Here is a 13,379-nt window from a genome sequence, read left to right on the forward strand (position 1 = left end):
AAAGAGTTGATCTCTAGTTTGTCTCCAATCGACCACCCGTCAGGTCGATTTCATCTGAAAATGCAGTATGATGGAAATCTTGTTGCATATCCTGCCGACTCCGCAGATGACTCGGTAGATTCCTACTGGAACACGGGGACTATGAATAACCCCAAGACTAAGCTGATTCTTACTAATGTCACCGGCAAATTATTACTGGCTGATGCTACTGGTACCTCAGTGATACAACCTGTGGCATCACCACTTTCAAGGGTAAACGGAAGTCTTTACCGTGCAACACTTGGTTATGATGGAAATTTTAGATTGTTTTCTCATAGCTTTGATGCAGAGGGAAAATCTAATATGTCGACAGAGTGGGAAGCAATTGCTGATCTCTGTGACGTGAAAGGTTTCTGTGGCTATAACAGTTATTGCAGTAGGATTGATGGCGAACCCCAGTGCTTCTGTATGCCAGGTTACAGTTTCACAGACCTCAACGAGACAAGTGGTGGCTGTGAGAGGAACTTCACTGGGAGCAAGTGCATTTTAGGCAAGGAAGATGCCTCCCATATTAACATGACTTCTCTGAATGTAGGGTGTGATGATCGGCCTTATTTTCTAGCGCCCATGCGCGAGAAGGAAGATTGCAATCATTCCTGCTTGGAGGACTGTGATTGTGATGCAGCTATATATTCTGAACCCACTTGCTCTAAATACAAGCTTCCACTCAAGTATCTCAAGAATACAACTGGTACCGTACCATCTATTGCTTTCTTCAAGCTGTCTATTGACATTAGCAGAAGTCTGAACGGTGATACTCAGAAACAGCCGTGGTCAACTATCCTTGCTCTAAGTCTGAGCTTCGTAACATATTCCTGCATCATCCTTGCAGTCTTCACTATCTTCATCTTTAAGTTCCGTATCTTGAAGTACAGAAAACTACTTTTTGAGACCAGAACAACTGGCTTAATGAAGGGATTCACTCTTCGAACATACACTTACAATGAGCTAAAGAAGGCTACCAAGGGGTTCAACCAGGAATTAGGTAGAGGCGGATTTGGAGCAGTTCACAAAGGCACTTTTGACAAAGGCAGAAGCTTTGTGGCGGTGAAAAGATTAGAGAAGGTGGTCGAAGAGGGTGAAAGAGAGTTCCGAGCTGAAATGAGGGTAATTGGCAGAACTCGACACAGGAATTTGGTCCGCTTGCTTGGATACTGTATTGAGGGATCGAAGAGGCTTTTGGTTTACGAATATATGAGCAATGGTTCCCTCGCTGATCTTCTCTTCAAAGGACAATGGCGTCCGAATTGGGATGATAGAGTTCGGATTGCACTAGACGTTGCCAGAGGCATACTCTATCTCCACGAGGAGTGCGAGTCTGCAATAATTCATTGTGACATAAAGCCTCAGAACATCTTACTTGACGAATCTTGGAGGGCAAAAATCTCAGATTTTGGTATAGCTAAATTACTAATGCCGGAACAAACGAGAACAAACACTCATGCCAGGGGGACAAGAGGGTATATCGCACCAGAATGGTTCAAAAACGTTCCCATATCCGTGAAGGTGGACATTTACAGCTTTGGAATAGTTCTACTGGAAATTGTTTGCTGCAGAAAGAACTTGGCATACAACCTGTCAAGGCCGGAAGAAACCCTGCTGCCTGCCTGGGCTTATAAGTGCTTTGAGGCCAACGAGCTGGGCAAACTCATCAGAGGCGAAGAGGTAGACAGGAGGACCTTTGAGAGAATGGTTACAGTTGCATTATGGTGTATTCAGGATGAACCGGCTCTTCGATTTCCAATGAAGACGGTGATGATGATGCTGGAGGGGATCATTGATGTACCTATTCCACCATGTCCATCGGATGAATTCAGCGTCCATTACTAAAATTGTTGCTATCATTTCTCATTTGGTGCATCTTTCCAATAATACATAAATGCACTAGCACTAGATCAGATGCTGCAGCAACTTCTTCCTGATATAAAGATCTTTCTGTTTGAAAAGAAGAATGTTGATCAATAGTCAAATAATCCTTTTCAGGGTTCTGTGTATCAAATGCTTCTCTAATCGTACACATAAGATTTCAAATTTCAAGTTACTACTGCTCATCTCTCCCTTATTCCAAATTTGCATCATTGCACTCAAACTTTTCAGATAAGAAGAATATGAACAAAAACAAATGCAGCCACGAAAGAAAATTCGTCCACCTTCATATACATTTAAGCAAGAATGACAAACATAATGTAGCAATACATATAGAAAAGTGTAAGACTGGGGAAGCTAAAGTAGTTGAGCCATGAAACAGTTGTTTCACCATCTATGGCGAAAGCCAAGCAGGACTCCTCAAGAAATAGTACAAATATCTAGTATACTTTTCATCCCTAAAGAGAGGTAATAGTAGTTTTATAAACCCTTATGTGTATACTAACACAGAAAATATGCATATTTACTAGTAGACTTGGCTGTGCACTTTTTGATTTTTCTTTTATGCTGTGCAGTTATCTGTTCATAGCACCACCCACAGCAACCATCAATTACAAGTAAAAATGTATTAATAATTGATTAAGAAATATTTGTGTGATTTAATTATCTTCAAGTTTTTATCATCAGTTAATACATTTTCCCCAAGTGTTAGACATTGTTAATAATTCAATTTTCAGATAACTTCATGACCACAAAAACAACTCAATCAAAAAATAGTGTCTTTTATCACCGGTTAATGATAACCTTTGATTGCTGATTGCCTGGTACTAATTCTTGGATTTATCTCTTGCTGGAAGTACCAAATCTATTCATTAGTAAAATAGTTGATAATTAAAAAAAATTAATATAGCACCAAATAATTTAACCCTAAAGAAGACAAAAAAAAATCTTTTTGTAGTTTGAAACCATTTTAAATAGATTTCCCTTTGTGTACTTTAAAACAAAATTTGCCTATAATTGCGATTGCTTTATTTTGTCTCATCATATTTACATCTTCATACTTTTGACTTTGTTTTTAACTTTAGATTAATATACTTTTTATTTTCTCATGGAGAGAAACTATGTTCTTTTTTTTAAAATGAATATTCTAATAGTATATTTTGAATTGGGTTTAAAATGTTACAAAATTTTGAAAATAAGTGAATCAAGTGATATTTTTCAAATTTCACCGGTGTTGGGTGATATTATTAAAAATCTCAGAGGAGGTTTTCCAAATTATCCCTAATTATTTATTTATTTATTCATTTATTTATTGTGAAAGGATTACCTTCTCAATTATTCGCAAGAATTTAACTTAATGAGCTATCAACTTTTGGACAAAAAAAAAAAAAAAAATCTCTTTTGGACCCAAAAAAAGAAAAAAAAATCTCTTTTGGACCTCTATACAGCAGCAGCAGACAGCAAGGCATTGGTAAACCCGCAGAAAATGGCTCCAAATAAGAAATCCAAACCCAAACTCAACTCAGCCGAGTCAACTCAGTCTCCATCCACTTCTCAATCCAAATTCCCCGCCTGCCTCCGCTCCGTTCCTCCTTCCTCCGTCGCCATCACCATCCACGCCAAGCCCGGTTCCAAGCTCGCCACCATCACTGGTCCTTCTCTTTCCCTGCTTTCTTATATACTTTTCAATTTAAATTTAAACTCTGATCATATTATAAGCTGTATGAATATAATAATTCTATTTTCTTGCAAAAAATGGAAGAACAGATATTAATGATGAAGCATTAGGAGTCCAAATTGATGCCCCTGCCAAAGACGGCGAAGCTAATGCTGCACTTCTTGATTACATCAGCTCTGTAAGTTCTTCATTCTTCATTTTTTCAATTATATATTAGTTGGATTTTCTTTTTACTAATATCATTTATAATTTAAAAATTTTTAATTTGAAGTCTGATACTAGTTTGGAACTTAGCTTGGATCAAGTTGGATATATGAAGGGTTTTATCATTAATTAGAGTTTTGTGAATTGTATTTTTATTTTTTCAATTGATTTGAGAATTTTTATTTACTTCTATTGTATGGCCTGGATAAGAAGGAACTTTTGGCCTAAACTCTGGAGGATTATTGCTAATGAAGTTGCTAATGAAGTTGATTTAAGTATCTGTGTAGGAAATTTGTTGATGCGATGTACATCTTATGATTATATGTTTCTGAAGTTGGTAAATGCGAAAAATAAGTCGGAAAATGATGAATTGAATGCAGAGTGTTTTAACTGATTCTAACAAATGTACGAGGTTAAACAGCAGTGCATAACGTTAAACTAGCTTGGTTTTTGTTGCTAGAATGCATTTATGTATCCTGAGGATTGGACGAATTTAGGTTGATGTTAATTTTCAGATGGCTGCATTGAAGAAAAAAGATAGATTTGGTAGATTCAAAGGACTGGATACATTCTGGTAGGCGATATTAAGATTTGATTTTCCTTCCTCAACAGGTGATAGGGGTCAAAAGAAGACAAGTTTCTATAGGCTCTGGTTTGAAATCACGGGACAAGGTTGTGGTTGTAGAGGAAGTAACTTTACAGGGTGTGTTTGATGCGCTTGACAAAGTATTAAAGGGCCAATAAAAGGTAGTTTGTTTCAGCTCTTTCACCATGACAATACGATGAATAAGCAATGTGCCTATGAGGCTTTCTAATTATGTTGGTATTATGAGGTATCTGATGACAGTTTCTGGTTTGTGGCGGTAGCAGGTCTTTGAAAGTATGGTGGAATCATTTCCTTACAATGGGGTTATCTCATACAATTTTTTAATTGATATTTCTGTGTACTTCTTCCATCTTCAAGAGTTGAGTATGGTGTACTATCTTGTATTTCAGCTTTCTCGTGGAAGCTACATATCTAGTTTGTTTTTGTACTTCTTTCTGCCAATGATAAATGAGCACTAGATGCTTGGGGATTTTTAGTGGTAGGATTCTTGTATTTATGTGATTGTGATATTGAAATCCAGTTTTACACAATTGCATATTAAGATGTATGGCCAGCATATCTTTCTATTTAACATATCTTTCTGTAGGATCAGAGTTTTATATTTCCATGCAGTCAAGGATTAGTAATTGGCTGAAGGTGTTGTCAGAGCTATTTTGCTTGAGTTTGATATTGGAGTTCATTTCTGCTTTGATGCATGGTATGTCATCATAGTGTGTATGCCCAACATATGTTTCAAATTTTAACACATATTCTGTCAGTAAGAGTTTGGTATCAATAAAATCAAGGATTAGTAAGTGGCTGGCGATACTGCCATGAATTTGTCCTCCTTGAGTTATTACTTTGACTCTTCTGCCTTCCACTAGTTGCTGATGGTTGCACTTCTAAGATGTCATATGCTTGCCACCTGTCACCCTTCTCTCGATCAAGTATTGATTGGAATTGAGACTAACACTATTCTTTCTCATCCAATCCTCGTTTCCTTTCAATCTTATTATCTTGCAGAGTGTAATTTTCTAGGGCAGTATTGTCATAATGAAAATGTACATTTGACTAGGAATCACACCTATACAAGAATTATCGGTTTAGTTGAAAGAATATATTGGAAGCCATTTCTGTTAGAACTTGGTAGAGTTATCAATGTTGGTTACATCGTGGACATATTTATATTATTAGCTAGGGCAAACTGTTAAAACCAGCAGACCAATCGGCAAAGAGTTGGGCTGCTTGCCTTGAAAAATTGTTGAACACCATAAGTGATTTATAATTCACAATTGAGAAGAAAAGGGAAAAAAAGAAGATTTTTTTTTTTTGTTTTTTTTGGGGGGGGGGGGGGGGGGGTTGAAGGAGAATGCAGATAATGGTACAGGGGATTAAAGACTTTCTATTGTTTTCTTAGATGGAAAATAGGCCGTGATAGTTGATCGTTAGTCTTGTGGTGTAAACTGCTAATGATATGAACTCGGAGGTAAAGTGTAAGTTATAGGGTGTTTAAATGTTTGATTTGTAAACTTTGATCATGGTTTATGTTCTTGCAGAACCATCAAAATCTACATATTACAATTGAATTGTAACGTTAATCATCCCTATATATCGGACTCTTTGAAAAGGGATGGGAATATGCAGCTAATATCCCAGTACATTGATATGCTTGCAAATTGAATATAGTTACATGCAGGAAAACTTTAAATGTTTTAGTAGAAATCTAAGTTCAGACTGTGAATTATGAGGAATATTTTAAAAGAGGTATTGTAAAGCAATTCTTTTATTGCTGCATCACATTTATCTAATACTGGATTACATTTGACACTAGTTGAACAAAGCATAACAAAAGAAAGAAACTGTCGTGCTAGGTAGAACTGAGAAAAGAAGTAGGATTTGGTGGTATTGGGATATCTACTGTCCCTTCTAGCATTAGCAGAACTTTCTTCATTGTGGGACGAAGTGAGGGCTCTCCTTGGATGCACCAGATAGCTATCTTGATCATTCTTTCCAGTTGTCTCATGTTAACAAGCTCATCATCAGCAAACAATTTATGCAACTCTTGAGCCTCAAAGCAATCATAAGCATATTCTTCAAGAATAGCTTGATCCTCGGGGAAGCTCCAATCAATGTTCTTTCGGCGACATATGATCTCGAGCAGCACAATCCCATAGCTGTACACATCTGCTTTAACTGTGACTGGCAATTTTTTATGCCATTCTGGTGCAACATAGCCTTTTGTCCCTCTGATTGCAGTAAAGGTTTTGGTCTGATCATGCTTTAAGAGTTTTGCTAGGCCAAAATCTGAGATTTTTGCACATCTGTGTTCATCCATGAGGATATTTTGAGGTTTGATGTCACAATGGATGATTTGTGTCTCACACTCTTCATGTAAGTAGAGAATACCTCTTGCAATGTCACAAGCAATTTTAATCCCTTCATCCCAGTTGGGCTGGTTCTCTTTGGCATAAAGGACATCCGCCAATGATCCGCTGCTCATGTATTCATACACTAGAAGCTTCTTAGGTCCATCAGCACAGTAACCAAGTAACCGGACAAGATTACGATGATGTGTTTTTCCAATCACTGCCATCTCATTATGGAACTCCCTTTCTGCTTCCCCTTCAGCTAATATTTTTTCCAGTCTTTTCACGGCGACTGTCTTCTGGAAATCCATCAGCATACCTTTGTAAACAGTTCCAAATGCTCCTTGTCCCAGCTCTTCTTTGAAGTCATTTGTTGCCCGCTCTAGTTCTGCATAGGTGAATGCCCGCGGGGCAACATCGCCGATTGGTTCAGCATTCTTGTATCTGGACATGTTTTTGTGAGCACCTAATTGATGTATATGAATAAGAACCCCAGAAATTACAAGTATCACCAGGGCAAAAACAAGAAGTGAAATGCTGATGATTAAGATATCCAGACGCAACTTTTTCTTGGGGTGTAATTGGGGATAGCTCGGACCACCTCCAACTGGGGAACCAGGCATGCCCACCTTCACAAGAGCAACTTTTGGATTAGTCAGCACTCTTTTCCCATATTTCAATGGAAGCCTTTGCTTGCTGCATCCACCATCTCCAAATAACGCTGCGCCACAGTTGCAATCGTTTAGACAAGCCTGTTCGCATTCTTGTCTTATGCTTGTCTTGAATGTGTCATATGAAGCATTTTCCCAGACTGTGTTTGGTATTGGCATCATTGTGAATCTGAGGATTTCTTTCGGGGATTGACATCCCTCTTGTGAAAAATTTCTCTGACACCCTGAGCTGAGGTCACCTGGAGAAATAAAATCGAATCCTGGAATGCACTTACATTCGATGTCAGTATCTACATTGCTGCAGAAGGCATTGAGTCCGCATATGCCTTTGGGTTCACATTTATTTGATGTAGTGTTATACCTGACGATCCAGTTGTCTTTGTACTGGAGAGAATATGAATATAGCCGAAAAATACCATCCACATCAATGGTTGCGCGATAGATTGTTTTCTGATCGGGGAATCCTTGAGTGACATTGAATATTATGGTGCCATTGTCCCTCAACAGGTAGAGATATCCATTTGGGTCAAGATTCAGGGTCACATGCGGCCCGCCATTATTAGTGTATGATGAGTAGTAAGCATATGGATCTAAACTCGGTGCATCTGTAGGATATTGCACCAGGGTTCCATCTTGCTGCATAATTAGGCGGAAAGGCCCTGTTGAAGGATCATTTTCTGAAGCACTTGAAAACAGCTGCCCCTGACCTTGCCCGTCATCAGTTATAAGACGCTGAGTGGGTAAAAGGGTGTCAGTTGGATAATCAAAACTCTGCCATATGGTGTTGTTAGCAGAATTGTACAGGACAAAATTTCCTGAATCTAGCATAGAAGCTGAAGCAATCTTGTCTTCAGCAAGATTGACAATGTCTACTTCTTGGCCTGGTGACTGCTGCAGGATTAGCCTTCCATCATTGGTTAGAACCAGTGTAACATTCAGTGGATGAATGGCACTATCCCTATTGGCTGTCCATACTACGGTCTTATCAGGAATTCCTCTGAGGGAATCAGGAATTCCATTGAGGAAAACTCCCACAGCATAGCCATTGCCTATGGGATAGAACCCAAAGGCATAAAGCCCTGAAGGTGACAACCATGATGAGTTCTTGCCAGTGGGTGTAAGAGTAGAACTCGGGCTAATTCGAGCAGCTGCTAAGGAAAATGCAGACAAAAAGAGTAAGAACAAAAGGGCAGCCATGATGTTTGAGAAAAGGATATTTGCTCGTTTTATGTGGACTTTTTTTTCTCTCTCTTTTTCTAATTCTGGTGTTTCCAAATTGGAGGGGATAACAATTTTGAATGTCTAAGCTGCAATTTATAGAAGATTTTTCATTGCAAAAGAAGTATTGAAGTCCTGCTAGACGTAAAACGCGTGGTGAAGAATTTTCATGTTGTTGATAAATATGATTATCTTGATTTCACAGGAATAGTGCTTGACTCCAAGTCATTGCATGACTTGGACTCAGACTTCATCAAAGTTGGCAGTGGTGGAAATTTTGCGTGGATTGGCTTTCCCACGTGAAAGAATTTTGCAATAGGCAGATGCCTGTTGGCATTTGGGGTAAATATAACTTTGTAGAATTCAATCGTGCTTGATATTATTTGTGTAGTTTTCAGCTGTTTGGGCCGGATATTATAACCCTGTTCTGAACTTGGAATGAGCAGATCAAAATGATGAGCTTTAAAGCAGTTGCGAGACTGAGATGTGAAGTGATTTATGCCTAAACTTTAATACGTCCTGATTATTCTTGCCCCCTAAGGTATGCTTACTTCTTTATCAATTTTATTCCCAAATCTCAATTCTGGTTCCTTCAGCAACTGTATTCCTCCTTTGGTCCAGGCTCACCATTTCCAAGTTGGATTGCTTTTTAACTCTGGATATGATATGGGTGATTAATAATCATTGACATAAGCAAGCGTTTTTAGAGAGGTAAAATCAGTATGCTAATTTAGAGAGGTAAAATCAGTATGCTAATTTAGATGTGAAATCAAATTATCGTTTACCCGAAAATTGACTCCTTCAAAAAAATTGTGTAAATTCATTATTCATGCCAAAAAACTGGAGGTAAATGTACTGTATTCTGGTCTTAGGTCCTTCAAAATACTTTTCCAATCAAGAGTGATTCACTCTGTAGAATTATAGAATAGTGAGGAGTCTCGGGACCCCAAATGCAATTTCCTGCCAGTTGGCAAGAAGGAAAGTTCGGTGCCTTGTGAATTACGGTGGACCACTTGGAATGTCATCAAGTATAGGTTAAATTACATATAACCCCTTTGTGGTTTTGCATAATGTTAGATGGTCCCTTTAAAGTTTCAAAATAGCCATATGATTCCTCTATAACTTTATGTAAAGTGAAAAATTGATAGAATGCACAATTAGTTACGGCAATTATTTGAGAGCGCTCCAAAAGTGCTGTATCATAACATCTACTTAATTTCTTTATAATTTGCATTAATATCCACTTTACCCGTTGTAATTTTTGCATTTATCCATGTAATCCTTATGTGGTTTTATATAAGGTGATTAAGTTGTTGTTTGATTTAGCAATTAACTAAAGACATTGTTGATATTTCAACTAACAACATTAGTAGGTTATTTTTCGTCAAATGTCGAACGTACATGAAACAATAGGGGGTGAAATGAATATTTTGAAACATGAAGGAGGGTCATGTGGTAATAGATGAAACCACAAAAGAGTTATTTGTAATTTATCCTTAAGTTTAATGAAACGGTATCAATTCCAGTTATATAGTTTTGTTTTGTTCCTTTTCTTTAATCTGCAATGATGTGAGTAGAATTCCTTATAAAGCCAACCAAAAAGACTTTAGATGAAAATCAAGTCACAAATCTGAAACTTGGCTTAGTCAGCAAAGTTGCTAAGGTAATTATTGTCAGTTTTACTGAGAGTTTATTTTCTTGGTCTTGGCATAAGTTTGTCCTCGTTCATACAATTATAACATTCTCTATAATCGAAATCTTTCTTAATATCGTGTGCAATACTCATGGGAGTCTTATTATAGATCAAAGGTATAAAGATCCCTCTTATTAACTTTAGAGGACAATTGACAATACTAACTCATAATCGCAAAACTTGACTTTGTAATCTTACTCCTAAGGACTTGATTTTGATTAGTATCCCAATGAAATAGCTTATTAATATTTGCACTCATTTACCCCTCTTGCGCGCTCGAATTTACTCACTAAAAATATAGCATCCTTCCTCCAGAAAACATATCCAACACCTGAACTTGGAATGGTGATTGTAATTCCAAAAAAAATTTCCAAAAATTTTCTGACTGATTGCTGCATTATTATTATTTCTCTATCAGACTTGGAATATTTTTCTCCATGGAACTAAAATTCAATTGAAATAATTATAGTTGTTCAAAAAAATTCCATGTCTCATTGCTACATTGCCTTGCTGGTAGAAACCACAGGCGAATGGTCCTGACCTCGACAGCCATTTTCATCAGATATCATGTGCTGAGAAGTGGCTGCTGACTCTAGTCTTCGGAACTCGTGTGAGAAAAATTGGCAGTTTCAAATTTTTTTTTTTTTTTAAAGATTGTATTCTTCTGCCAAATAAAGAGGGTAGATTACAAATTTCAATGTCAAGCAAAATTTTAAGTATTTACAAATAATCCAATTTCATATTTTTTTTTAACAAAATATATGCGAAACCTGCTCTTATCTTTATTTCTTTAACAGTAGTTTTTATATCGTATAATTAATCTTTTGTCTGATTCCAATGGTGCTTGCTTGTCAAAACTTTCACAAATAGCCTATCAACAGTATCTCTATATTTCAACTTTTCGCAACCACTTCTCAACCTTCTTAAACTGGATTTTGATTTTTCATATTTTGTTCTCGATTGATTTTGATTTTGTAAAATTGGTTCTTGAAAATTAGATCTTTTAGAACGACTTATGTGTTCTCGTTTATTGTTAGAAAATCTATTTGAATAAATGCATAGATAATTTAAAAAAAAGTTAAAAAAAGTTGATTTTGACCAAAAAGATGACAATGTTAGCCTTATATGCCACATGAATAAATCTTTATGCTAATTAAATAATTTTTGATGTAATTACTCTTTTTTCTTTGTGAAGATTGAATATTGGATGACCAAAAGAAGGAACAGATAGATGAATCTCGAAGTCGAATAAGAGTAGGAAGAAATTAGAGACATCATAAAAATTATCAAATCTTTAGATTGTTTAGTAATTATGTTGAAATTTGAATGGTATTTTTGTCTGCATGAAAAAGTGAACCAGAATCAGAATCCAAAAGCATCTCAAGACCTACTTTTGATTTTCAGTTTTTCTAGGTACAAAAATTTTAAAATTAGGTTTTCAAAATCAGTTGAAAACACAATAAAAAATTGCTTTTCAAAAATCAAAAAGTAGAATTAGGTTTCCAAAATCATGTGAGAACAAGGCCTCTGTTACTTTACCCCCAAAATGTTTATGGCCAGTTATTCCATTTAATTCCTCTTTATTCAAGCCTCCTATATATAGCAAGCAAACTCTAACTTTAGAATGGCAACTAGGATGAAGGAAACGCTACATAAATATGAAACAAAGTCGAAGAAAAGAAAAGGCAGCTAGTGCTAAAACTCTATTTATTTGAATTAACATCAACTAAAAAAATGTAAAACTAAACACCAAGTAATGACTTTTAATCTTTCAACTATTCCCCAATTTTATTGAATATACTTGAGGGCTCTTGCTCAAACTCTAGCAAATTTTTTATTTTTATTTTGGCTTTATAGTTTTTCCTATTTTAACTCTTAATCATTAATCATTTATACAGTTAACTTTATTCTGAGTTTGCATTTAGTATTTTAAGGTGTATGATATATTACGCTATTAATTTATTTGGTAGTTCATCAAATGACTTGTGTATTTATAATTAAATGATTCATGGCTGTTGTGTTTGTTTTTAGATAGACATGGCCACATTTCAGATTTAAATCAAGAGCAAAACTTGAACTTGACCAGCTGTTTGTCCAGCTTGAACCGAAACAGACTTTGTGGAAAAGGAATCAAGGCCAGAACTGTGCTGAATGTTTTGATTCAGGCTCAAATTATCCTTACAAAATAAAAATCAAATATCAATGGGGAAATTGAAATATTTTTTTCCTTTCTAATTCAATTTCGATGAGAAAACTATGTATTGTTTATTTTAGTTAAAACGTTTAATAAATGTGAGGTATATTTCTTTCATATAATTTGTATCACTTTTTCTTTTTATTGTTAACTAAAAATAAATTAAGTGTCTTAATTTTCTTGAACATCCAATTTCTTTACTTGTCCTTATTCTAAATTCAGTATTAAATTTTCTTAGTATCGGGTTCTTGATCATAAGTGATTAAGTGTAATTAAGAAAAAGTCAAAACCATAACCATAACTAAAAGGAATCAGAACTAGACCAAAAAAAAATTCAAAACCGTAACTATAACTATCCGTAAATGGAATCGGCCATTTTTGAATCAAAATGGCGATATTGGAACCATAGCACCCTTACTTTTAGGTATTGATGTATAGGATTTTTTTTTTAAGGAAAAAAAACTAGTACGACGAAGAAAAAGCATGGCATGATAGCAATAACTTATTTAAGAGTAGGATTTACAATAATTATACTTTCGATTGTTCTCCCTCTCGAAGCTGAAATCTTGGTTTTATCATTGACAGGACTTACTACTTAAGCTCAACTTTTAATTGATTAGATTAAAGCTCATTTGAGATGATTCAAAAAATTATCAAAACTTAAGTAGGGATGCATGCAAGTCAAGTAGAGTCAATTTCAAATAGTGTCATGCTCGAACTCAAGTTCAATTGTTATTGGTGCTGCTTGAACTTGAACGAGCAAAATAAACGATCTCGACTCCTGGAAGCATCGCACGAGCTCAGGCTTGACTCGAATAGGCTGAAGAATCTGTCTAGCCTTTTTGAGCTCAAGCTACTCGAGCT

The 13,379-nt window shown here is 36.0% G+C and overlaps 3 protein-coding genes across 4 annotated transcripts in view; 2 read left to right on the forward strand and 1 right to left on the reverse strand.

Annotated features, from left to right (window-relative positions):
* Positions 1-2,004, forward strand: part of LOC113776898 (G-type lectin S-receptor-like serine/threonine-protein kinase LECRK2) — a 10,074-nt gene extending 8,070 nt beyond the window's left edge. The window contains exon 2 of the mRNA XM_027321947.1: positions 5-2,004. Coding sequence (XP_027177748.1) covers positions 5-1,869 — 1,865 coding nt within the window. The 3' untranslated portion in view covers positions 1,870-2,004. The remainder of the gene's footprint in view (positions 1-4) is intronic.
* A 1,375-nt stretch (positions 2,005-3,379) lies between these two features.
* On the forward strand, positions 3,380-4,965 carry LOC113778439 (UPF0235 protein C15orf40-like). Of its 2 annotated transcripts, none has more exons than XM_027323852.1 (4): positions 3,380-3,557; positions 3,673-3,761; positions 4,400-4,534; positions 4,652-4,965. In XM_027323852.1, exons 1-3 carry the CDS (start codon positions 3,392-3,394, stop codon positions 4,529-4,531), a joined length of 387 nt encoding a protein of 128 aa, XP_027179653.1. In that variant the 5' UTR covers positions 3,380-3,391; the 3' UTR covers positions 4,532-4,534; positions 4,652-4,965. The 2 variants fall into 2 exon arrangements, with proteins under 2 accessions (XP_027179653.1, XP_027179652.1); XM_027323851.1 differs by having other exon boundaries at positions 4,658-4,965.
* Positions 4,966-6,174: 1,209 nt separating this feature from the next.
* LOC113778530 (G-type lectin S-receptor-like serine/threonine-protein kinase LECRK3) lies at positions 6,175-8,669 on the reverse strand. Its single transcript, XM_027323965.1, has one exon. It carries the CDS (start codon positions 8,605-8,607, stop codon positions 6,241-6,243), a length of 2,367 nt encoding a protein of 788 aa, XP_027179766.1. The 5' UTR covers positions 8,608-8,669; the 3' UTR covers positions 6,175-6,240.
* Between the last annotated feature and the right edge of the window lie 4,710 nt (positions 8,670-13,379).

The sequence above is a fragment of the Coffea eugenioides genome, chromosome 7, assembly GCF_003713205.1.
Source record: "Coffea eugenioides isolate CCC68of chromosome 7, Ceug_1.0, whole genome shotgun sequence".
In the NCBI taxonomy this organism is placed as follows: domain Eukaryota; kingdom Viridiplantae; phylum Streptophyta; class Magnoliopsida; order Gentianales; family Rubiaceae; genus Coffea; species Coffea eugenioides.